The sequence below is a fragment of the Gigantopelta aegis genome, chromosome 15 (assembly GCF_016097555.1).
Source record: "Gigantopelta aegis isolate Gae_Host chromosome 15, Gae_host_genome, whole genome shotgun sequence".
Classification (NCBI taxonomy): domain Eukaryota; kingdom Metazoa; phylum Mollusca; class Gastropoda; order Neomphalida; family Peltospiridae; genus Gigantopelta; species Gigantopelta aegis.
Genome location: NC_054713.1, coordinates 40758793 through 40786292, shown reverse-complemented (window position 1 = coordinate 40786292; position 27500 = coordinate 40758793). Strand labels below are relative to the sequence as shown.

The 27500-nt window shown below is 40.0% G+C and overlaps 1 protein-coding gene and 1 non-coding gene across 2 annotated transcripts in view; both read left to right on the top strand.

Moving 5' to 3' along the window:
* The window catches only part of LOC121389640 (cytidine deaminase-like), an 11775-nt gene extending 3284 nt beyond the window's left edge, over positions 1-8491 (top strand). The window contains exons 3-5 of the mRNA XM_041521284.1: positions 307-418; positions 7047-7104; positions 8006-8491. Coding sequence (XP_041377218.1) covers positions 307-418; positions 7047-7104; positions 8006-8140 — 305 coding nt within the window. The 3' untranslated portion in view covers positions 8141-8491. The remainder of the gene's footprint in view (positions 1-306; positions 419-7046; positions 7105-8005) is intronic.
* A 1753-nt stretch (positions 8492-10244) lies between these two features.
* Positions 10245-10331, top strand: Trnay-gua. The gene is given in 2 exon segments: positions 10245-10281; positions 10296-10331. It is a non-coding gene; the product is annotated as a tRNA-Tyr (tRNA).
* The last annotated feature ends 17169 nt before the right edge of the window (positions 10332-27500 follow it).

Here is a 27500-nt window from a genome sequence, read left to right as displayed (position 1 = left end):
TATTATGATGATGATGGTGATGGTGATGATGATAGTGATGATGATGATGATGGTGGTGATGATGATTATGATTATGATGATGATCATCATGATGATAACAACAATAGATGATTACAAATGTTTGATATCCAATAGCCGATGATTAATTAATCAATGAGCTCTAGTGGTGTTATTCAACAAAACAACTTTTATCTAAAAACTTTGTCAGAATTAAAAAAAAATTTGATATCCAGTTACAGATGCTTAATTAATCAATGTGTTCTAGTGGTGTCGTTAAACAAAACAAACTTCTTTTTTTCCATTTAGGCTGCAACGTGGAGAGCGCTTCTTACGGTCTGAGCGTTTGCGCTGAACGAGTAGCGATAATGAACGCAGTCACCCATGGTTACCAGTCTTTCAAAGCTATAGTAGTTTGCTGGTATGTAGTATATATAATATACTCTTCAAATAAAGTAGGGGAACTCTAAATAAGAATTTACAATTACCAAAATTGTAAGGTTTATTAGCTGTGGGGAATGGTTATATAATAATAGTGCATTAATTGGGCAAACATTACAACCGGTAGTTCAGTATTACAGTAGGTTTTATGACCACCAAAGATCTTGAAAGACGATTGGGGTCAGAAGTGAAATTTGAAAGTTGACGTTTTTTTTTATCAGTAAATCGTAAATTCAAGCAATAAAAATGACTAAAAACAAAACAATAACAACTGTATGATCAACAGAATGAAAACGATTGACAGAAATAATGTTCCACAGTGATTAATCAACCTTCCTGGAAATTGTCAAAATCGAGAATGACACCCCACGCATGTGTACGGGGCAACTGTGTGATGCACATGCAAACTATGGAATGTGTTTCGGTGCGTTGATAAACAGACTTGAACGTTCTTTACTAGGATGTCTGTGGTCAAAACGTATCTTCTGTCTGGTAGTTGATATTAACATTAATATTTTAGGTTCCCCTACTTTTTTGAAGAGTATATCAGGCCATCGGATTTCATGGTAACGATCGTTACCGGTAGCGTGTCGGTAGCGTGTCGGTAGCGTGTCGGCAAAACCACGGAACCGAAATTTCGTTTCCCATGATTATTATGTCGATTAAAAAAATTAAAATATTTATCTATACATATATATACTCTTCAAAAGAAGAAACGCAAAACCACATTGTCGTAACATTTGGAGAATTGATTTAATTATTGAATGGTGAGTCCGATAATTACCAAATGTTGCAGGATTGTTCACAATTCACTCTAGTCCATTATGAGTAAGTGATAGGACACACCACCAAGGTCAAGGTCATCTGGAGTCAATACCGGGTGTGGCCTCCGCGTGTGTTGACAACTGCCTGGCACCGCCTGCCCATTGAAGCAACCAGAGTACGGATGACGTCCCGGGGGATGGTGGCCCACTCGGCCTGCAAGGCTGCTGCCAGCTCGGGCAGGGTCTGGGGCTGTGGTTGTCGCTGTCGGAGGCGTCGGTCCAACTCGTCCCATAGATGCTCAATTGGGTTCAAATCCGGTGATATCGATGGCCAAGGAAGGACATTAATGTTGTTGTTCTGTAGGAAAGCCGTTGTGAGACGTGCTGTGTGAGGCCTGGCGTTGTCATGTTGGAACACTGCGTTGGCGTTGGCCATAACTGGAACGATGTGTGGCCGGAGGATCTGGTCAATGTAGCCCTGTGCATTCAGGTTGCCCTGCACGTGGACCAGGTCAGTTCTGCCAGTGTGTGAGATGGCTGCCCACACCATGACACTACCCCCGCCGAATCTGTCCACTTCCTGCACGCAGTTTGCCGCATAACGTTCACCACGACGCTTATACACGCGACATCTTCCATCATGACGTCGGAGCAGAAATCGGGACTCGTCACTGAACCACACCTGTCTCCATCGCAGTTGAGGCCATTGTCGATGAATCTGGCACCACTGCAGTCGATGAATCTGGCACCACTGCAGTCGGAGTCGACGGTGTTGTGGTGTTAAGATGACACCTCGAACTGGACGTCTGGCACGAATTCCTACCTCACGTAGGCGGTTCCGTACGGTCTGGTCGGATATCCTGCGCAAACCTGGTATTGCTGCGGCTGTGGAGGTGGCAGTAGTCAATCGTTCCCGAAGGTGGCGTACCCGGATGTAGCGGTCCTGCTCGGGGGTAGTGTCCCGTGGTCGACCGGATCTAGGGAGGTCACGTGTTGATCCATGTTGCTGGTAACGGTCCCACAGTCTGGAGATGGTGCTTGGGGACACATGGAATGCCCTGGCAACGGCCGTTCTGGATTCGCCTGCGTCTAGTCGGCCGATGGCATTGTTTCTCTGCGGTTCACTGAGACGTGGCATGTCATGGATTGTCAACTGTCGGCCAGATACAGAGGCCAGGCAAGCGAACACCCTACACTTTTATACTGTCGGTGTTCATGTTGCACGTGCAGACAACGCACGTGCAGTGGTGACATGGTTTGCACGTGGGTGCGTTTTTGCGAATATTCACGTTTTGGAACTTTATTGTACAGTAGCTGCGTTTTATCGAATGTAACCGTGGGAATGTGTTTGGGACATGCAATGACCTTATATTCACAAAACATGAACCGGTAGGAAACATAAAATCGGAGTTATAACCCATTTGTACCCTTTTGCGTTTCTTTTTTTGAAGAGTATATTATACAAATAATAATGTTTCTCATATAAAACTACTGGAGATAGTTTTCAACACAATCACGACACCCGATTCGGATTTTACTGTTTGCCATACTTCTCAGTGTTCGAGTAAACCCGAATCAGAGTTCGACACCGCGCTCAAATCAAACCTGACCAAAAATTGTAATATTGACATCATGGCATCTGCTCCAAAGAAGAAAAAGTCTGAATCCGTTTCTTTGAAAACTTTTTTTAAAATGGCCATTTATTGGAAGTCGATGCAGTCGATAACAATTGATATGTGTTAGATTTAGACCTTGCAGTGACCTTCACAAGTGAGATGCTTATGAAACTGGACAAATATTTTTTTTAAGAGGCCATTCATTTAGTACGATACAAAAAAAGTTCAGATTTTCGACATCCTTCTTCTTACTGTACATGTACAATCGAATAAGCGGAAATGACGTAAACTGTTATATTTATGTAGCTGTCGGTCAGAACTACATGCGTATGTAATGTGGAGGGGAGGGGAGGGGAAGGGGAGCGACTGTGTCGAAAATATTGAGTTTGAAAACGTGTCTCTTTCCACGGGTTTGTGCGTTGGATAATCGGTAGCTTGGGCGGACTCAACTTTTTCAGCCTAGAACTGACCGTAATGCAAACAGATCGGTGTATCTCGCAATCTAATTAACATTAGCTCCACTATTACATGTGGATCTAACAGCAGCCAGTTGGAGCTCATGTCCACCAATCAAAACCTTACTTGCAGAATCATGCCAGTGATTTGAAAATAATTTGAAAACATTCCGAATTATCCTGAGGGTATACGATATGTTTCATGTGAATTACGAATGCCTTATTTAGACCAGTAGAACTAATTTTAATCAGATTGTTAACAACACTGCGTAGTCTCCAATGTCCAGGTAACATTTCATCTGTAAATAATAATTTAAATAATGACCAAACACACTTCGCCTCTTATAAAGTTATTTGGAGCATACAAATTCTAAAAATATCTGGCGAGTCTATTTTACTGGCCGCAGTACAGCGAACCATATCAATACGTACGGGATGGATTATCAGTCTTCAATTTTACATTAAAATTTATTTATTTATTTATAAAAACCCCCCAACTAAATCAGTCTTCAGTTTTACATTACAAATTATTTATTTTATAAAATAAAAATATTTTAACGCATTCGTAATTCACACAAAACATGTCGTATACCCTCAGGATAATTCGGAATGTTTTCAAATTATTTTTAAATTACTTGCATGATTCTGCAAGTAAGGTTTTGATTGGTGGCCATGAGCTCCAACTGGCTGCTATTAGATCCACATGAAATAGTGGAGCTAGTTTTAATTAGATTGGTGTATCTCGGTGATGGTGCAAACGGCCAGTTGGGGACTTGGTGATTTTCAGAACTACTGGGCATCATTAAACTTATTAACATATATAATAACCCCGAACTCAAATAGATTTAAAAAAAATATATATCTTTCGGGTGAGCATGACTTGACCCCCCTATAAAGTTCACTAGCCCCAGTCTGGAACACACACACACACACACACCGGCTAAAATGAGTGCACACGCGCCTGGTTCTTTAGGATAGGCATAATTAAAGACTATCGTTTCGGCCAGTGCACCACGACTGGTATATCAAAGGCCGTAGTATGTACCATCCTGTCTGTGGGTGGTTCATATAAACGATCCCTTGCTGCTCATGGAAAAATGTAGCGGGTTTCCTCTCTAAGATTGTATGTCAAAATTACTAAATGTTTGACATCCAATAGCCGATGATTAATAAATCAATGTCGTTAAATCAGGTGTCGTTAAACAAAACAAAACTTGGTTTTGGGTGTATGATTGGTGTTATTGTTAGGCATTTGAGACAAATCTTGAATGGCAGTCCTCTTAAAGGTATCGCACCACTATTGTACGTGGACTTGGACTTGTAACATAATAGATAAATATATTAAACCTTTTTATTACAATAAACCATCAACATTTTAATTAACGCAACTACTGTCTAGCGACAATTCAAAACAGCTAATTAAATTGTGTATTTGAACACTGCTACCACGCATAGAACAGACAACATTGATACATGACATATGTTATTATACTGTATATTATTGCTATGCATTCATTACCCATTTACTATAGAATTTTATTGATTGTAACCCGATGCTACATACCATTCCCCGCAGTGTGCACATTATATTATTTTATATATAAATATGTATGTATGCCTACAAAATGTATATTTTTTGGAAAAATAAAATGTGTGTTTATATGTTGATGTGTACTAATTAGGATCTATCTACGTCCCGGTACTCATTAATGGCCATTTTACCTGGTTGACGGTGTGTGAGTCAAAAGGTAACAACGAACTAATTCTGTACCACAGTGCAGTTATTAGCATTAAAAATTCGGTCACTAGTTATGTTGTAGGTATTACAAAAAGTAAAATAAAATAATTTTTTAAAATGATATACAATAATATCGGCTCCAACCTAAATTTTGACGGCTGTAAATCTGTCTGTCTGTCCGTCCGTCGTTTGTCTGTGTGTCTGTATCTATGTCTGTCTGTTTGTTAATTTTTATATGTTAATACAACAAACTATCCAATTTAAAAGTAACATAACATTTTTATTCAAACTTCAGTAACACATTAATTGTTTCCATAATTCATTTCCACGATTCATTTTGAACGCAAAACATTTTCCGTCGATTCTCGCAGCTTTCAATTTGAATGCAAAAGTTCTCCGATGTGATCAGTGTTATTTTGTGGCTGATCAACTCGCCTTTCAGAGACCGGATTCTGGTATCGATAGTGCGGTATTTTCGTGCCGGAGTTCCCCAGTTACCATCTAACTGCTATAGTTTAAAGGGACATTCCTGAGTTTGCTGCAATTTTTAAGATGTTATTGACTAACAGAGACTTTTTAACGATTTTAATTACATATCAAATATATTTTCCTGCATAACATATTAGTGGCTGTATATTAAACGTGTTTCTGATCGTTCTATTATTTGTACTAGCGTAAATTTAATTTTATTCCTAAATCGTTTTTTTCGTACGTACGAAATTATTTGAAGATAAAATCCAGTTTGGGCTTCTTACAAATATTACGACGACCAGAAACACATTGAATATACAGACACTGGTATTCTAAACAGGAAAATATATTTAGTATGTAAGTTTAATCGTCGAAATATTTTATTAGTCGGAAACATCTTACAATGCAGCAAACTCAGGAATGTCCCTTTAACTTCCACTGTAGACGGCCTCGGTGGCGTTGTGGTTAGGTCATCGGTCTACAGGCTGGTAGGTAATGGGTTCGGATCCCAGTCGAGGCATGGGATTTTTAATCCAGATACCGACTTCAAACCCTGAGTGAGTGCTCCGCAAGGCTCAGTGGGTAGGTGTAAACCACTTGCACCGACCAGTGATCCATAACTGGTTCAACAAAGGCCATGGTTTGTGCTATCCTGCCTGTGGGAAGCGCAACTAAAAGATCCCTTGCAGCCTGTCGTAAAAGAGTAGCCTTTGTGGCGACAGCGGGTTTACTCTAAAAAACAGTGTGAGAATGACCATATGTTTGACGTCCAATAGCCGATGATAAGATAAAAAAAAAACGTGCTTTAGTGGCGTCGTTAAATAAAACAAACTACTTTTTTTCTTCTCTTTTTGGGATATGCATATAAAACGTAGCTCAATAACCACCTGTTAGACATCAAGTTTAAAGGTGCTGATATGTCGTTAAACAAGGAGTGGCAACAGCGGGTTCCATCTCCAAGACTATATGTCAGAGTTACCAAATGATCGACATCCAATAGGCGATGATTAATAAATCAATGTACTCTAGTGGTGTCGTTAAACAAAAAAACCTTTAACGTTAACTCTCATTATCTTTGTGATCGTTAACCTTATGTCCGACGCCATAAGGGGCGAGACGTAGCCCAGTGGTAAAGCGCTCGCTTGATGCGCGTTCGGTTTGGGATCGATCCCCGTCATTGGAGCCCATTGGGCTATTTTTCGCTCCAGCAAGAGCACTACGACTGGTACATCAAAGGCCGTGGTATGTGCTATCGTGTCTATGGGATGGTGCATATAAAAGATTCCTTGCTGCTAATCGAAAAGAGTAGCCCATGAAGTGGCAACAGCGGGTTACCTCCCTCAATATCAGCGTGGTCCTTAACCATATGTCGGACGCTATATAACCGTAAATCTAATGTGTTCAGTGCGTCGTTAGATAAAACATTTCCTTCTGGGATGTCGTTAAACATTCATTCATTCATTCATTCTTTCCTTTCGACGCCATATAACTGTAAATTAAAAATGTAAAAATGTACAACGTTAAATGACACCTCTTTTTCTTCTTCTTCTTTTGTTTTCCCCAGCGACATAAAGGGCTCCTTCGAAGGATCATGTGGTGCGTGTAGACAGTTTTATGCAGAGGTAGGTTAGAAATTCAACGTAGAACGTAAACAAAAAAACCCCAACCCCAAAAACAAAACTAATAGAAAAGGAAGCATCTAGGTTTTACAACCAATTTCTGACAAAGCTCCTTTAATGCTGTTAATGATCATCAGGGCCGTAGCTAGCGGGGGATGGGGGTGGGGGGATGGTGGTAAGGGGGCAGTTGCCACCCCCAGAGAAAAATCCGGAAAAAATATAGAAACTTAAAGAAAATGCTCTTCTTAACCGTGTTGCCCCCCCCCCCCCCAACAAAAATCCTAGCTACGGCCCTGATGATGATCCGCTTATGATGATGATGATGATGATGTGGTGGTGGTGTTGGTGATGTTGATAATGATGATGATGATGATGATGATAGCTAATGGTAGTAGTATATATATAGTAACAGTGATAGTGGTGATGATTATGAAGGCAATAATGATAACAATGATGATGATGGCTGCGATGTTGATAATGACGTCGACGATGATCATGATGATGCTGTTAAGTTCATGATAATAACAGAAGTAGTAGCAGTGATAGTGGTGGCGATTACAGCGATGACGACGACGACGATGATGATGATGACGACGGTGATGGTGATGGTGATAGTGATGATGATGGTGGTGGTGATGATGATGATGATGATGATGACAATTCTTATGACTGAGGGTTATGATGATGGTAGTGGTGTTGGCTGTGATGATGATGATGATGATGATCATCATCATCATCATCGAACATGATCGTCATCATTATCATCATCATCATCATCATCGAGCATCATCATCGTCATCATCATCATCATTATCATCATCATGACATAAGGTAGTCATAAGGTATTACTATTCCCAGTGCTGAAAATCTGTAACTTTTTAAACTTGTTTCAATATGATTTCAGTTTGGTCTCGACTGGGAGATATACCTGGTGAAACCGGACAAAACGTGGAAGAAGGTTCTCGTGAAGGAGTTACTTCCCATGGCGTTTAGTCCCAAGTCGCTTCAAGAAGAACGAATCACCGACAGCAGCAACTGAAGCAGAAATTCTGTGTCGATATTCTATTCAGGAAAACTTCATTTCACGAAATGGTGGTGGACTGAACAGTTCGCAGCGGAAACTGGTCATTTTAGTGTTCATTTTTAAAGAATAGTTGCTCATCTAATGGGGTTTTGAGATTGTTTTTTTCTCTCTTTTTTCAATTTGTTTTTTCTTATGGTGGATTGAATAATTGATTATTCGCGGAAATTGGTCAAATTGGTGTACATTTTTCAGAAATACTTGCTTATAGGAAAAAAGTATTTATTTAATGACGGGGGCGGGACGTGGTAAAACACTCGCCTGATGCGCGGTCGGCCTCGGGTCGATCCCCGTCGGTGGGCTCATTGGGCTCGTTACAGCCAGTGCACCACGACTGGTATATCATAGGCCGTGGTATGTGCTATCCTGTCTGTCGGATGATGCATATAAAAGATCACCTGTTGCTACTAATGGAAAAATGTAGCTGGTTTTCTCTCTAAGACTATATGTAAAAATTACCAAATGGTTGACATTCAATAGCCGATGATTAAAAAAATCAAGGTGTTCTAGTGGTGTCGTTAAAAAAAACCAAAATGTAATTTTCCATTAGCCGATGATTGCACTTTTCCAAAACACTAAAGAGCGCGAAACGCCACGTTTGACATTATTTTAACAAAATAACAACAACCAACAAAATCAATAACAATACAACTTTATTATTATTAGGAATTTAAATGTATTGAATAGTAAACACATCAATAATTCAGATGTATTCTGACATTATTAAGAGGTAGATTTCAAAGGAATAAGATCAGGTCAGGTCAGGTAAACTTTTAACATGCTTATATGCCACTAGAGCTTCAAGCATGTCTGCCCAGGGGCCGAGTCCTGGATAGCCAGGGGTCTGCTCCGGGCCAGAAATTTAACAGGACAATTTAGAAAATTACTCTAAAATTAAATAAATATAGGGACTAATTTACTAATAATTAATAAAAATTTGTTTGGTGTCTTCCAAAATTGAAAATTAATATAATATAAAAATCATAATCTTTTAAATTTCTACACCATTATTTATCTTTTTGAGCGGGCTATTCCAAAAAGGAAATACAGAAGCATTTAATAATTAAAATTTAACATTACCAATTAAGCCCTGTCTGGAGAGAACGGGATGATTGAAGGTTTAGCAAGGGCCATAGGAAAGTAGTTATTGAAATTCTTTTTTTAAACAGTATAAGGAGGTGTACCGAACATATCGGTAACTAAGGTGTGACCGAAATGAGGGGAGGGAGGCAAGCGTGAAAAAAAGGGAGAGGGGGCAAACCCCCAGACAAACCTATCTCTCCCTACGGCCTAAACCGCCTACGCCACCTATCCTCCGGTGGCGTACTCCGCCCCCCCCCCCCCCCTCGCCCGACCGGACCCCCCCCCCCCATCCGTCCAACCGTCGTGCCCTCCAATATCAGCACCCCTCGTGTAGATTTCCAGTGGTGGTATCCCTAGGAGAGGGACACATATTACTTAACCAGCGCTGGTGGCAGTAATTAAGAAGCTCTAGTTATAGAGTGATAGTTGAGTCTGGCAAGTCGTGGCAGTGAAACGTATTCTGTAGAATCGAAGAACCGAGGCGCCTCTCTGTAGACCAAAAGAACATAAACGTTACGTCATTCAAAAGACACTGGCACCCTTTAATTTGGAAAACCAAACGACTGATAGAAGGAATAAGAAATTTCCGCTGACATTAATAAGAGGTTGTATATGTGAAATCATTACTAACATTAATACTTGTCACAAACTTTACTGACATGAAAATGGTTATATACTTGAAATCTTTACTGACATAAATAAGAGGTATAACCTTAACTGTCACAAAAGGTTTATAGATATAAAAAGCTGATCGAGATCGAGGTTATAATATATGATAGCCATTTATTACCAAGACTCTTGCTTCGACTGGAGTCTATCGCGACTAATTTACATATACTGAAAACATGTCCTCTGGGCAGGCTACTGTGACTAACATTTCCTGCTATCTGACCTCTGACCTCGCACGTTGAAGTAATAAATCACCGAAGCAATTAATGGCTTTTACTCTAGAGTATCACTTTATAATATATATCTATAACCCGTGATAGCTCAGTTGGTAGAGCGGAGGACTGTAGAGTTATACATTGATATCCTTAGGTCACTGGTTCAAATCCGGTTCGCGGGAATCTTTTTTACAATTTTATTTTTGACACCCATATTTTAGTTTGATTCGACGAGGTAGGGCAAATCACGACTTTTGATATACCAGTCGTTGAATACTGGTTGGCAGGGTAAAAATACCCAATTAATCCACTGATGGTGCTCTATGACAGTGAATAAGTGAATGAATGAATGAATGATTGTATGAATATTTAACAACTAATTAGCACAAAAAAGTTTGTTTCTTTTGGTTAACGACACCACTAGAGTACATTGATTTATTAATCATCGGCTGTTGGATGTCAAACATTTGGTAATTCTGACATATAGTCTTAGAAAGGAAACCCGCTATATTTTTTTCATTAGTACCAAGGGATCTTTTGTATGCATACCACGGCCTTAAATCCGATACTACTGATGGTACTGTATTGAGTCGGAATTCGAACAAGATTGGAAAAATGTAGCTGGTTTCTTCTCTAAGACTATATGTCAAAATTACGAAATAGTTGACATTCAATAGCTGATGATTAAAAAAATCAATGTGTTCTAGTGGTGTCGTTAAACAAAACAAAATGTAATTTTCCATTAGCTATGTCAGCTATATATACTTATATTTGGGCTTTATATTACAAAGACATTTTATGTTTGTCAGGACATTAGACACACACATATACTGAACAAAAAAAAGAAACTTCCGATTTGTACATATAGTATTTGTTGTGTTAAAGAATTCAGTGTGTAATGAAATTATATAGGTAGTATTAGCCTTGAGCTGTATTATCAGGATTCATGAATTTTATCGATTATTTTTGCACTGTTAATCGTCGACAACGTGAAATTCAATTTGCACGTGCATGCATGGTTCGACATGTCCCGTGTAGTATTCGGTCAATTTGTTTTACTTGTCTTACTGACATTGTTGTCAAGTGAACGAAAACGCTTCAAAATTTGTAAAAACAATAACGTTTTTTACATTGTAGCATTTTTAGTATGCCAAGAATACCCAATAATTTACGCGAACGGGCGATTGGCATGTTTGATGCTGGCATGTCGACAGAAGACGTTGCAAGGCATGTTGGGAGTTCTAGTCGAGCGATACGAAATCTTCGCGTAAGATTTCGAACGACAGGAAGCACCAACGACTTGCCACGCCGTGGACGTCCGCGTGTTACAACGCGTGGTCAAGACCGCTATATCATGAACACGTATTTGCGCAATCGATTCCAAACTGCCACTGCTACTGCTGCCAACACACCTGGGCTTCATAATAACCGAATCAGTGGGCAAACTGTTCGTAATCGTCTGCGAGAGAACGGTTTACATGCACGACGTCCTTACGTCGGATGCGTTTTAACGCAACGTCATCGTCTAAATCGTCTTAATTGGGCACGTGTACACACTCGTTGGATACGGCGACGCTGGAATACCGTTCTTTTTTCGGATGAATCCAGATTTTCTTTACAACGTGGTGATGGCAGGGTGCGCGTCTACCGTAGGAGAAATGAACGCTATGCTGACTGTTGTGTTCTTGAACGAGATCGTTTCGGGGGTGGGGGTTCTGTCATGGTCTGGGCAGCCATTGCCCATGGTTATCGTTCACCACTAGTCGTCATTGATGGCAATTTAAATGCTCAATGTTACCGCGATGACATTCTCGCTCATCACGTCATTCCTCTGTTCCATAACGACGCCGACATCTCGATTTTTCAGCATGAAAATGCCACCTCTCATACAGCTAGAGGCACTGTAAATATTCGTAGGACAAATAACATTGATTTCATTGATGACTGGCCCGCTAAAAGTCCTGATCTCAACCCCATCGAGCATGTCTGGGATAGTCTGGACAGACGATTGAGGCGTCGTCCCAACCCACCCGCTAACGTCAACGAACTTCGTCAAGCGCTCATTCAGGAATGGAACAATATTCCACAGGCAGAAATCAACACTTTAGTCAATTCTATGCGCCTGCGATGCACTGCAGTGGTCAATTCAAGAGGTGGTCATACCCGTTGTTAAGTGGGTGGGTTTTTTTTTAACCCCTACCACACTTGGTCAAAATTTCTCCCCGTTTCTGTTAACCTATGGCCATGATTTTTGCACCAAACGATGCATCATGGAACACTCTTTAAACGCATATATAACAATTATTCCCCCCGGTTTGTTTTCATCAAGTTATGTTCAAGCAAAGTTAGCGGAAGTTTCGTATTTTGTTCAGTATATATGGATGGTGATCAGATGAATGTTGGAGTCTCAGTATTTCCATTTCAGTATGGGACTACTTGGCAGGGCCGTGCTCCACGCTTGCTGTCAGATGAGCTATTTCGGTATCACCCGAGCCCGGGATACACGGAACCTGCAGTGTATGTCGGGTAATCGACCCCCATTTAGAGTCATACATTAGGAAAACACACCCATTTTCACCAATCTAATTAAAATTAGCTCCACTATTACATGTGGATCTAACACCAGCCAGTTGGAGCTCATGTCCACCAATCAAAACCTTACTTGCAGAATCCTGCCAGTGATTTAAAAATAATTTGAAAATATTCCGAATTATCCTGAGGGTATACGATATGTTTCATGTGAATTACGAATGCCTTATTTAGACCAGTAGAACTAATCTTAATCGGATTGCTAACAACACTGCGTAGTCCCCAATGTCCAGGTAACATTTCGTCTGTAAATAATAATTTAAATATTGACCAATCACACTTCGCCTTTTATAACGTTATTTGGGAGCATACACATTCTAAAAATATCGGGCGAGTCTATTTTAGTGGCCGCAGTACAGCGAACCATACCGATACGTACGGGGTGGGTTATCAGTCTTCAATTTTACATTAAAAATTAGTTATTTATTTATAAAAAAAACAACTAACTAAATTAGTCTTCAGTTTTACATTACAAATTATTTATTTTATAAAATAAAACATGTTTTAAGGCATTCGTAATTCACACGAAACATGTCGTATACCCTCAGGATAATTCGGAATGTTTTCAAATTATTTTTAAATCACTGGCAGGATTCTGCAAGTAAGGTTTTGATTGGTGGACATGAGCTCCAACTGGTTGGTGTTAGATCCACATGTAATAGTGGAGCTAATTTTAATTAGATTGCATTTTCACATATGTGGGAGAAACTCGGTGTATTTGACCATACTCGTTCCCAATGGGGCTGGATTTATCTCAGCCGGTAGAACACTCGCATGAGATGCGTGCGTCGCAGGATCGAACCACCTCAAGGCTGCTTTATACTTCAGTACGATCTGTAATCGTATCGATTTCATCCGATATATATCGTATTCAAAGGACTAGTTCATATTTCCGTTGAATCGTTTGGTTTGCGAATAGCCGCGATTCTTACGATAAATATCGGAGAGGCATTTATACTTTTCAAGTGCATGCGATTGCCTATTTGCGTTTGGTACTTTCAAGATGGATGACGTCTTGCTCATACATTTTCTTCGGAGGCGAAAGCGCAAGAAGAGTGGCGAGCAGAGGAGGGAATGGTATATTCGTCCACTTAAACAGAACTAGACCATACAATGGGAAGTTCCATTCTCTAGTCCGGGACATGCGTATTTTACAAGATAACCAAGTACACTTCAGATACTTTCGTATCGCGATGGATAGATTTGATTATTTGCTTATTACACATGCCAAGACTCACAGCGTTCCAGCGGTAGAGCGTCCGCTCCTGGGGTGTATTTTCGAAGCTCTCTTTGCGCTACGATTACTAAAACTCTTTTAAGTGATGACGTTATACATTAAATTACGTTGTGACGTCATCTGTTACGACAATTTAACGATTCTTAGCTCTAAGATAGCTTCAAAAATCTTGCCCCTGGTGCGGTGGGTCAGCAGTGCTCCACCACTTGTGTTATAACGGTCGTGGTATGTGCTATCCTGTCTGTGGGATGGTGCATATAAATGCCTGACGCCATATAACCGTAAATAAAAATGTGTTGAGTGCGTCGTTAAATAAAACATCTCTGTATGTATGTATGTATGTATGTATTGATGTATGAATATCTATATATTGTATGTATGTCGAGGTTGACTCTTACACACATAAATATTAACGCACTGGCGCAGGGCATAATTAAATCCTTTCAGGCCTCACAAATTGTCCCATGCCGTTGCTGGGACTCGAACCTGTGGCACCGAATCGCCCGCAAATTGCAAGACTAACCACGATACGCTCTGAGCTATGTATGTATGCATGTACATGTGTATTTAAGAATGAATGAACGCACTGGCTCAGGAATTTTTTAAAAACTAAAAAAACATTATTTTCTAATTTTGCCCCAGGGATTCGAAATTGATTTTAAATTGACCGTTGTGATATACAAAATATAACTGTTTTTCGGTCTTGTTTTAAATTTATTTGGCTAGTACTATGTTTTGTTTACAGCCGGATACGATGTATTTGTTTTTAAAAAATTGTTAGGAAAGGGATAACAACAAACCAACCACTGAAAAATGGACTGGCTTAGAGGCTTAAGCGGCGTGTAGTCGGGTGGAGACTAAGATATCCTTGAGACTTGGATTTTTTCTATATGCAATAACCGGACGTGCTGTAATAGGATTTTTCATAACAGTTTGCAGATTTAAAAACTCCTCCTTCATAAGTTTACCAATATCAACGCTACGTCGACTGTAAATTATTGGAAAAATTATTTTATCTCTTTTTACAGCTTTACCAGATTCAACGTTGATTCCAAATGGCTGTTTTGTCTGTAATGTACGAATCCAGAAGGCCTCTCGTTCAAGTCTCAAGAGGTCTGTATCGGCTTTTGAACCAAGTATCAGGGGTTGTTCAATTGGAATTATTTCAAAATTTTCATCTAACGAATGGTCAGGTAGATTGAAGTGATTGGCGACAGGGGTGTCAACTTCATGCCGAATATCATACTTGTGACAAACTGCTCTAATTCTCAGTTGGTTTTGCGTTTGTCCTACGTACCGTTTTTTTACATAAATTACAGGTGATTAGATATACTACATTTTTCGAATCACAGTTCATGTCTGTCCGAATTTGATATTCAATTTTGGTCTGTTGACTTTTGAAAGTCGACTGCGTTTTAAGTAAGTTGTGAAGTCTACACCTGGTTTTCACACATGTAGTAGAGGAGCCAGTGCTTATTTGAGGTAGTTGGTTATGCTGAAGTTTGTATGGTTTATAGTCTTCAGTTGCCCTAAAGGGATTTTCTAATTCTCGAACAGTTTCAGATTTAATTTTTCTTAAAAACCGTTTTGAATATCCCCTAGGTTTTAAAGCACTAAATAAAAGTGAACAAGCCTCATTGAAATTCTGTTTGTTACTCGAATTTCTGTGAAATCTAATAATCTGAGATTTAACAATGCCTTTAAAGGTGTGGCATGGGTGAAAAGACTTGCAGTGGAGAAGTTGGTGTATGTCTGTGGGTTTGAAATACACTTTGTAGTCTAGGTAACCTGATGTTTCAAACTGTGTACCTTTATAAATTGTTACATCCAAAAAGTCAACTGATGTATCTGATATGGTGGCCTTAAGTTTGATATTGTCATCCTGTTGATTTAATAGCTCAAAAAGTTCCAAAATTCTTGTTTAGAATGTGGCCAAATGATACGTATATCGTCGAGATATCTGAGGTACAAAAAAGAGGTGTTACTCGATTTCTTTAAAGCAGCCTCTTCCCATTCGGCGACATAGATAGATGCAAAGTTTGGACTAAAACGTTTGCCCATAGCACAACCACACACTTGCTGATACATTTCTCCATCAAACTCAAAATCATTTCCTTTTAGGCTTAATTCTAACAGCTCAATAATATTCGTATCTGGTCTGTTTGGATCTGGGTACTTATCGAATGCTCTCTTAACTGAATGAATGCCCGCATCAATACCTATGTTGGTGTACATGGAGTCAATATCAGGGTAACCAAGAATGAATGTTTTTGGGATTTTGGTTTTTGATAATTTTGACTAACGTATGTATGTATGTATGTATGTATGTGTGTATGTATGCATGTATTTATGTATGTATGTATGTATATATGTATGTACGTATGTGCATATGTATGTATGCGGACAAAGAATAGCCCAGTGGTAATATACCTCGGCACTTGTATGTCGATGTCCCGATGTTTGATAAAGAACGATAGAAATGACATTGATTGGAAATACTTCCAAGTAGACTTTTGGCCTCCTGGATCACCACTTCTTCCCGACATTTTCTTCTTCTCTCTGGCGAAGATGTCCCTCCGATTTCTCCATCTTGATTTCAAATTATTAGCGATTTTTCCAGTCGCCTGTTCTATTTTCTCCCAACAATTATCGGCTCTTTCTGTGTCTCTGTATTCCCGCATAGACGTATCATACAGATTAGGATACTTTCTAACTTCTTCTATAAGTTGCTCATCATCTGCAGCACTAAAAGACCTGTTTTTCTTTGTCGCTTCTGGTCCGCCATCGTATTCATTTATCGCATGAAATAAATGGTTCGATATTCATGCAATTGCATCCCGTGCGTATAATTTTTATCGCTGATGACGTAGCCAACACATGTCCGATTTCAGTGCGTTCAGTACGATGACATTCCGATCTCCTTGCCACCTATGCGTTCGATACGATGTCAGATCGTACTGAAGTATAAACAAGCCTTCAGTGGACCCATTCACCGGATTGGGTTTTGTCTCGTTCCAATCAGTGAACCACGACTGATCAAAGGCCGTGGTATGTGCTTTCCTGTCTGTGGTAACGTGGACATAAAAGATCCCTTGCTGCTAATGGAAAAATGTAACGGGTTACCTCTGATGACTACGAGTCAGAATTACCTTCTTTTTTCTTTTTCTTTTTAATCAAATAGCCGATGATTAATTAATCAGTGATTGATTAATGTGCTCTAGTGGTGTCGTTGAACCAAACAAACGTTTACGTTCCGTTCCTAGTCACGCTGATGACGTTTCATTGACCCCCCGTAAAAGGTTCTTTGTTAACGAACATTCATTTGCAAGTATACGTTACTATTTATTACTCATATTACGGTTTAGGAATAATAGCCATGTATGGCTTGGCACGGCAGTCCCCTGTCCCGAGTCAGACCCCCGATCCTATCGGAGGCCGGACTCGGGATAGGCGTGTTCGAAACCCTAGTGGTATATGGACACGTTAAACCAGTTACTAAGCTAAGCTAAGCACGGCAGTTGCTATACGACTTTTAGTTTAACTGGTGCAACCAAGGCCATGCCAAACAGGCTTTAGAGAGGGGATGGTGAGGGGGTTTTGAGGGAGTGGTGAGGGTTTTTTTAGAGGGTAGAGAGGGGTGTTGAGGGGTTTTTGAGAGGGTGGAGAGGGGGTTGTGAGGGGGTGGAGAGAGGGTAGACAGGGTTGAGTGAGGATGGAGAGAGTGTGTGGAGATGGGTTGGAGAGAGGGTGGATAGGGGTGGAGAGAGTTTGGAGAGAGTGTGTAGAGATGGGGTGGAGAGAGGGTGGGCAGGGGTGGGCAGGGGTAGGCAGGGGTGAGGGTGGAAAAAGGGTGGAGAGGGTGAGAGTGGAAAAAGGGTGGAGAGGGGGTGGTGAGGGGTGGAGAGAGTGTGTAGAGATGAGGTGGATAGAAGGTGGACAGGGGTGGGCAGGGGGTGAGGGTGGGAAAAGGGTAGAGAGGGGGTGGTGATGGGGTGGAGAGGGGGTGGATAGGGAGAGTTGATCCCTAGCAACTATATGAAAAAAATAGCCTTGTTAATCTGAAAGCGTTCTACCAACCCCAAATAAACAAACTTTCAGAAAAAGGTTCCACCGAGGGGGTTCGATCCTTCGACCCAAACACCGCAGTCGAGATCTCCACAGGCTAAGAAAAATTCACCCTCCCCACCTCCCCCCGCACCACTAGCTGGAGATTACATTACAATAATGTGCTCTGAGGGCGTGCAGGGACCCATTCACCGCCCTTCCCCTTCCCTTGCCCCGTTATTCTATACCAACCACGGCCTTGTACTGTCCTGAAGAAAAAAAACCCACAACAAAAAAACCCCAAACCTTTCTATGTTAGCCCTTAGTCATCTGCGTGAAATGTAAACTTTATTAGATCACTAACTGAGTGGAGACATTGTCAGTGTTGGTAACTTGAGACTGACAGACCGACTGACAAACTGACGGAGTCACTGCATTTAATATATCTGATACCTCCAGCCAGTGATGCCGTGAAAACGAGGCTAATGTATGCAAAATGTCATTGGGGGACCTTCAAGGTCAGTTAAGCTGTTCTAGTCTTGACATAAATGAATGGATACGGATGGATGGATGGATGATGGATGAATGAATGAATGATGGATGAATTAATTAATGAATGTTTGGATGAATGGGTGGATGGATGGACGGGTGGATGAAAGGATAAATGAATGGCTGGAAGGAAGGAAGGAAATGATTTATTTAATGACGCACTCAACACATTTTAGTCACGGTTATATGGCGTCGGACATATGGTTAAGAACCACACAGATATTGAGAGAGGAAACCCGCTGTCGCCACTTCATGGGCTACTCTAAATGGATGGATGCATGAATGAATGGATAAATGAGCGAATGGATAGATGGATGGATGGATAAATGAATGGATGGATGAATGAATTAAATAATGAATGGATGGATGGACTGATGAATGAATTTGTGCATGAATAAATTAATGATGAATGAATGAATGAATGAATGAATGTTTAACGACATATATCGGCCATTGGGTGTCAAAAATGGATGAAAATTAATGATAAACATGCAAAAATTCCATAATTATTAATAAAGCACAGTGTAAACAGTTGTGAAAAATGACATCCATTGAAGATTCATTGATGCATACCAGCATAACACGATAAAAATAATATCAGTTTTTTAAGCAACAACACAACAAACGAAGCGTGTTGTAAGCAAAAATATGTTAATACACATCAAATCACTTAAAACGACAAAAAGAAGAAGAAAAAAAAAAAAGAGATATATTTGAAAATATTATTACAGATACTGGGTCCACATTAAGCTGAACAAAACATAGTACAATATATAATGAATGAATGAATGAATGAATGAATGTTTAACGACATCCCAGCACGAAAAATACATCGGCTATTGGGTGTCAAACTATGGTAATGCAAACAAATAAGGTGATGATCAACATCAATATAAAAATTCATCATTTAAATAAAAACAGTGTAAAGGACTGTGCAAAAACACAAATATCACAGATAGATACTGACTTTTACTCAAAACTTCAATTTTGTGTTGTATTGGCCATTCTCAAAGAGAATGTTACACCCCTGTACCACAGTGAGGTTACAGCACGCGCAGGGGTAGTACAATATATAAATTCAATAGTTTGGTATTAAAAATTCCGATTTGATCCTTTCAGTTCAATTTCGGTCGTCAGTTCAGTTCCACATGCTAAAGGGCCAAAACTTACTCACCTTGTACTATACTCAGAGGCGGATCAGTGAGGGGGGTCCGCCCCCCCCCCCCCACATTTTGCGACAGTTATAGTTTTATTATATATTAATTTTCTTTTTTCTTACGTTTTCAAAATGTTCTTGCCAAATGAAGGGGGACGACCCCCTCCAAACTTTCCCCAAAGTTCCGTTGGTATTCTGCCTCATGTCATTACCGCCAAATGATTTTCTGGATCCGCCACTGAGCTGAGACTTAAGGGAGTGATTGGGAGCGAGAGTGACGGCTCCCCTTAATCAGCGAGGTCTGGTGATGTATACTTCGTGTCATTCGTGATGTTTTCATATTTATTGAAACCGGCCGCGGTGGTCTAATGGTTAGGTCGTCGGACCGGTTACCACTTAAAGCGAGTTTAACGACTCAATGGGTTAGTGCAAGGCCACTACACCGACTTCTCTATCATTTAACAACTAACCCTCTGTCCTAGACGAATAGTTCGCTTGATGCGCGGGTGGTTTGGGATCGATCCCTGTCGGTGGGCCCATTGGGTTATTTCTCGTTCCAGTCAGTGCACCACGACTGGTATATCAAAGGCCGTCATATGTGCTATCCTGTCTGTGAGATGGTGCATATAAAAGATCCCTTGCTACTAATGGAATAAATCAATGTGCTCTAGTGGAGTCATTAAACAAAACAAACCTCTTAGACAGATAAGTCAAAAAGCTAAGGACAGCGTGCTTGAACCGTAATTGGATATAAGCACGAAAATAAGATTATGATTTTGATATACCAGTCGTGGCGCACCCGTTAAAACGAGCCGGAGAAAGTCTTGGTCAATTCATTTTACTCCACCCCTACTTCCACAACCCTGAGCGAATAATTCAAAGAAAGAATATTGTTAAGTTCATACCTTGAACAAGTTGGAAACTCAGTCACTGTAGAATATTTCTATCAAGAACGTTTTTGAAAAAGAAAAATATTTGTTTTGTGTAACAACACCACTGGAAGGAAGGAAATGTTTTATTTAACGACGCACTCAACACCTTTTATTTATGGTTATATGGCGTCGGACATATGGTTAAGGACCACACAGATATTGAGGGAGGAAACCCGCTGTCGCCACTTTATGGGCTACTCTTTTCGATTAGCAGCAAGGGATCTTTTATATGCACTATCCCATAGACAGTATAGCACATACCACGGTCTTTGATATACCAGTCGTGGTGCACTGGCTGGAGCGAGAAATAACCGACGTGAATCGATCACCGAAAAGATGTGAGTATAGCTGATCATCGCAATCACTAAACTTCATATCCAGGTGCTGATCAAGGGGCAGGGTGCTTCAGGGTCCACGGAACAGGGAGGCCGCGGGTTCCACGCACCCACGTTTCCTTGTTATTGTGCTCAGTAGTCTGAAAATGTTGTATTTGAACACCTGGAAATAAAGGTTTCTTTGGAGAGCATACCCCCCCCCCCCTCCAACACACAACAGGTTTAGGCTATTCGGTCATTAAATTTCCATCCCCTGCACCATCGAACTGGTAATGCTCCCCCACCCCACTTTCAAATTCGACCAACTGATCATTATATTATATACCCCACCACCCACAAACTAATAGTAGTTTGGTTACAAACCAAAGTAATTTATGTAACGGTACAAACGTGTAGCATTTCATTTCATTTCAACATATTTTCGATCTTATATCTAATTAAGGTTCAAGCACGCTGTCCTGGGCACACACCTCAGCTATCTGGGCTGTCTGTCCAGGACAGTCGGTTAGTTGGTTAGTAGTTAGTGAGAGAGGAGAGGGTGTGGCGGCCTTACACCTACCCACTGTGCACTTAAAAACTCGCTTTGGGTTGGAGCCGATACCGCGTTGCGAGCCCTGTACCTACCAACCTGTAGCCCGATGGCTTAACCACTGCGCCACTACGAGCAAAATAAAACAAAACTGAGGAGAAAAAGAAAAAAATTTGATCTGTAATAGTACATGATAAAGCTATATACAAACGTTTAGCTGAAAGGCATACTATCACGGATTTAAGGACCTTATTTCTCTAAAACTGGATAATAAATAAAAATTACATTAATTGTTGGAAACCAAATCTAGCTATCGATTCACCTTAACTGAACCATGATGGAGTGAAATCCATGTCAACCCTCTCAGCAATTTTAGTTTTTGAATTGTGGGCCATTGCCGTAATGTCATTAATAAATAGAGTATGGTGGTTGTGAAGATGGTTGAACAAAGTACATTTAGGAACAAATCAAATTATTTTTGTTCAGGTAATACTTTATTAGACCATTAAATAGGTCAGTAGTCTGTGACAATATTCCTTTAATATATTGAGGCATTGCGAAAACAAAATGCGACAGACGGACGGACGGACAGACAGACGGACGGACAGATGGACAGAAGGACGAAGAAGAAACATTTAGCTATCTCCTGTTGGACCATTGGGGAACTACTAAATACCTCTCGATTCTCCCACGGTCTCCCATGTAAAGAAAGTTTGTTTTGTTTAACGACACCATTAGAGCACATTGATTTATTAATCATCAGCTATTGGATGTCAAACATTTGGCAGTTGTGACTCCTAGTCATCTGAGAAAACCCGCTACATTTTTCCTAATGCAGCAAGGTATCTTTTATATGCACTTTCACACTGACAGGAAAGCACATACCACGGTCTTTAACCAAGGGCAAGCATGTCAAATGAGTACTCAACCGACTGAGCTAATTCCCGCCCCCTCTTAGAGAGAAAACCCGCTACATTTTTCTATCAGTAGCAAGGGATCTTTTATATGCACCATCCCACAGGTAGGATAGCACATACCACGGCCTTTGACATACCAGTCGTGGTGCACTGGCTGGAACGAGAAATAACATAATGAGCCCACCGGCGAGGATGGATCCTACATCGACCGCTCATCAGGCGACCGTTTTACCACTGACCGGCCTGTTTCTGATCGTTCTAATATTTGTACTAGGTTAAATTTCATTTTATTTCTTACAAATATTAAGACGACCAGAAACACATTAAATATACAGACACTGATATTCTAACCAAGAAAATATATTTAATATGTAAGTTTAATCGTAGAAATATTTTATTAGTCGGAAACATCTTACAATGTAGCAAGCTCAGGAATGTCCCTTTAATTATCGGTATCGGCCTTTCAGATTCTGCGATCAAGCCAGCTGTAGAGGCGGCCATTAAGGCGAAGGCGCATGCGTATTGCCCTTATAGCAACTTCCGAGTCGGATCAGCTGTTCTGACAGAAGATGGACAGATATTTGCAGGTATTAATTACATTGGCGGATCCAGTTGGGGAGGGGGAGGGGGTCACAGGGGTTTTACACCCTTTGGGGACTGCTCATTTGCCTTCGACAAACTGAAATTTCCCTTTTTTGAGAATCTTGTTACCCCCTTTACAAAATCCTGGATCCGCCCTTGTATTACACAATGCAGATAACTTTCTCTTTATAGTGGTGGTGGTGGTGGTGGTGGTGATGATGATGATGATGATGATGATGATGATGATGATGATGATGATGATGATGATGATGACGACGACGACGATGATGATGATGGTAATCATGATGATGGTAATCATGATGATGGTCGTGATGATGGTGATGATGATGGTGATGATGGTGATGATGATGATGATGATGGTGATGATGATGATGGTGATCATGATGATGATGATGGTGATCATGATGATGATGATGATAATAATAATAATAAAAGATGATTACAAATGTTTGACATCCAATAGCCGATGATTAATTAATCAATGTGTTCTAGTGGTGTCATTCAACAAAACAAACTTTAACTGAAGACTGTCAGAATGACCAAATGTTTGATTTCCAATAGTCGATGATTACCTAATCAATGTGCTCTAGTGGTGTCGTTAGACAAAACAGACTCATGTTTTCCTTTTAGGCTGTAACGTGGAGAACGCTTCTTACGGTCTGAGCGTTTGCGCTGAACGAGTAGCGATAATGAACGCAGTCACCCATGGTTACCAGTCTTTCAAAGCTGTAGTAGTTTGCTGGTATGTAGCATCTATAATACAATACCCAAGGTCGTTTTAGGCTAAACAAAATAAATGAGTTTGACCCTCGCGCGTAAATTAAAAAAATATTGCCGGGTTTTTCTTGGTATGATGTAAAACTGCATTTGGAGCCAAAAATGCCATCGCGGATGAACTAGGACGTGTATTTTGATTTCAATTTAAATATGCCCCTTATTTCGGTATCAAATATACCCACCTTTTCTGTGCAATCCATGCTTAAAAATCCCACAACCTCCCTCCCCCCCTCCCCCCTAAAAAAAACCCACAAAAAAAACACAAAAACCCCACAAATAAACAAACCCAAAACAACAACGCATCGCCGCATCAATTCTGGAATTTTGGTCAGACCAGAGAGCGACTATTTTTCTTCTTTTTTTGACCTTATCAGTTTTCGTTCATTCTGACCTTCTTCTCTTTTGATATGAACTGCCGACTGTATTGTTTGTACTTGTTCGATGCCGTTCGCACATCGTGCTAAATATTGCGTACAAAGATGATTTCCATAAATACGTAACATAGATGGGCCCCATCTAGTTCTCGTTTTGTTTCAGCTAGTGCTCCACATCTAGTACAACAAAGGCCGTGGTATGTGGGATGGTGCATATAAAAAGTACCTCAATATGTTAGACATCAAATAGCTGTAGTTTCAAATGTGCTGATATGTCGTTAAACAAGGAGTTCACAACAAAGGCCGTGGTGTGTGGGATGGTGCATATAAAAAGTACCTCAATATGTTAGACATCAAATAGCTGTAGTTTAAAATGTGCTGATATGTCGTTAAACAAGGAGTTCACAACAAAGGCCGTGGTGTGTGGGATGGTGCATATAAAAAGTACCTCAATATGTTAGACATCAAATAGCTGTAGTTTCAAATGTGCTGATATGTCGTTAAACAAGGAGTTCACAACAAAGGCCGTGGTGTGTGGGATGGTGCATATAAAAAGTACATCAATATGTTAGATATCAAATAGCTGTAGTTTAAAATGTGCTGATATGTCGTTAAACAAGGAGTTCATAACAAAGGCCGTGGTGTGTGGGATGGTGCATATAAAAAGTACCTCAATATGTTAGACATCAAATAGCTGTAGTTTAAAATGTGCTGATATGTCGTTAAACAAGAAGTTCACAACAAAGGCCGTGGTATGTGGGATGGTGCATATACAAAGTACCTCAATATGTTAGACATCAAATAGCTGTAGTTTAAAATGTGCTGATATGTCGTTAAACAAGGAGTTCACAACAAAGGCCGTGGTGTGTGATGGTGCATATAAAAAGTACCTCAATATGTTAGACATCAAATAGCTGTAGTTTAAAATGTGCTGATATGTCGTTAAACAAGGAGTTCACAACAAAGGCCGTGGTGTGTGGGATGGTGCATATAAAAAGTACCTCAATATGTTAGACATCAAATAGCTGTAGTTTAAAATGTGCTGATATGTCGTTAAACAAGGAGTTCACAACAAAGGCCGTGGTGTGTGGATGGTGCATATAAAAAGTACCTCAATATGTTAGACATCAAATAGCTGTAGTTTAAAATGTGCTGATATGTCGTTAAACAAGGAGTTCACAACAAAGGCCGTGGTGTGTGGGATGGTGCATATAAAAAGTACCTCAATATGTTAGACATCAAATAGCTGTAGTTTCAAATGTGCTGATATGTCGTTAAACAAGGAGTTCACAACAAAGGCCGTGGTGTGTGGGATGGTGCATATAAAAAGTACATCAATATGTTAGATATCAAATAGCTGTAGTTTAAAATGTGCTGATATGTCGTTAAACAAGGAGTTCATAACAAAGGCCGTGGTGTGTGGGATGGTGCATATAAAAAGTACCTCAATATGTTAGACATCAAATAGCTGTAGTTTAAAATGTGCTGATATGTCGTTAAACAAGAAGTTCACAACAAAGGCCGTGGTGTGTGGGATGGTGCATATAAAAAGTACCTCAATATGTTAGACATCAAATAGCTGTAGTTTAAAATGTGCTGATATGTCGTTAAACAAGGAGTTCACAACAAAGGCCGTGGTGTGTGGGATGGTGCATATAAAAAGTACCTCAATATGTTAGACATCAAATAGCTGTAGTTTAAAATGTGCTGATATGTCGTTAAACAAGGAGTTCACAACAAAGGCCGTGGTGTGTGGATGGTGCATATAAAAAGTACCTCAATATGTTAAACATCAAATAGCTGTAGTTTAAAATGTGCTGATATGTCGTTAAACAAGAAGTTCACAACAAAGGCTGTGGTGTGTGGGATGGTGCATATACAAAGTACCTCATTATGTTAGACATCAAATAGCTGTAGTTTAAAATGTGCTGATATGTCGTTAAACAAGGAGTTCACAACAAAGGCCGTGGTGTGTGGGATGGTGCATATAAAAAGTACCTCAATATGTTAACATCAAATAGCTGTAGTTTAAAATGTGCTGATATGTCGTTAAACAAGAAGTTCACAACAAAGGCTGTGGTGTGTGGGATGGTGCATATAAAAAGTACATCAATATGTTAGACATCAAATAGCTGTAGTTTAAAATGTGCTGATATGTCGTTAAACAAGGAGTTCACAACAAAGGCCGTGGTGTGTGGGATGGTGCATATAAAAAGTACTTCAATATGTTAGACATCAAATAGCTGTAGTTTAAAATGTGCTGATATGTCGTTAAACAAGAAGTTCACAACAAAGGCCGTGGTGTGTGGGATGGTGCATATAAAAAGTACCTCAATATGTTAGACATCAAATAGCTGTAGTTTAAAATGTGCTGATATGTCGTTAAACAAGGAGTTCATAACAAAGGCCGTGGTGTGTGGGATGGTGCATATAAAAAGTACCTCAATATGTTAGACATCAAATAGCTGTAGTTTAAAATGTGCTGATATGTCGTTAAACAAGGAGTTCACAACAAAGGCCGTGGTGTGTGAGATGGTGCATATACAAAGTACCTCAATATGTTAGACATCAAATAGCTGTAGTTTAAAATGTGCTGATATGTCGTTAAACAAGGAGTTCACAACAAAGGCCGTGGTGTGTGATGGTGCATATAAAAAGTACCTCAATATGTTAGACATCAAATAGCTGTAGTTTAAAATGTGCTGATATGTCGTTAAACAAGAAGTTCACAACAAAGGCCGTGGTGTGTGATGGTGCATATACAAAGTACCTCAATATGTCAGACATCAAATAGCTGTAGTTTAAAATGTGCTGATATGTCGTTAAACAAGGAGTTCACAACAAAGGCCGTGGTGTGTGGGATTGTGCATATAGAAAGTACCTCAATATGTTAGACATCAAATAGCTGTAGTTTAAAATGTGCTGATATGTCGTTAAACAAGGAGTTCACAACAAAGGCCGTGGTGTGTGGGATTGTGCATATACAAAGTACCTCAATATGTTAGACATCAAATAGCTGTAGTTTAAAATGTGCTGATATGTCGTTAAACAAGGAGTTCACAACAACGGCCGTGGTGTGTGATGGTGCATATAAAAAGTACCTCAATATGTTAGACATCAAATAGCTGTAGTTTAAAATGTGCTGATATGTCGTTAAACAAGAAGTTCACAACAAAGGCCGTGGTGTGTGATGGTGCATATACAAAGTACCTCAATATGTTAGACATCAAATAGCTGTAGTTTAAAATGTGCTGATATGTCGTTAAACAAGGAGTTCACAACAAAGGCCGTGGTGTGTGGTATGGTGCA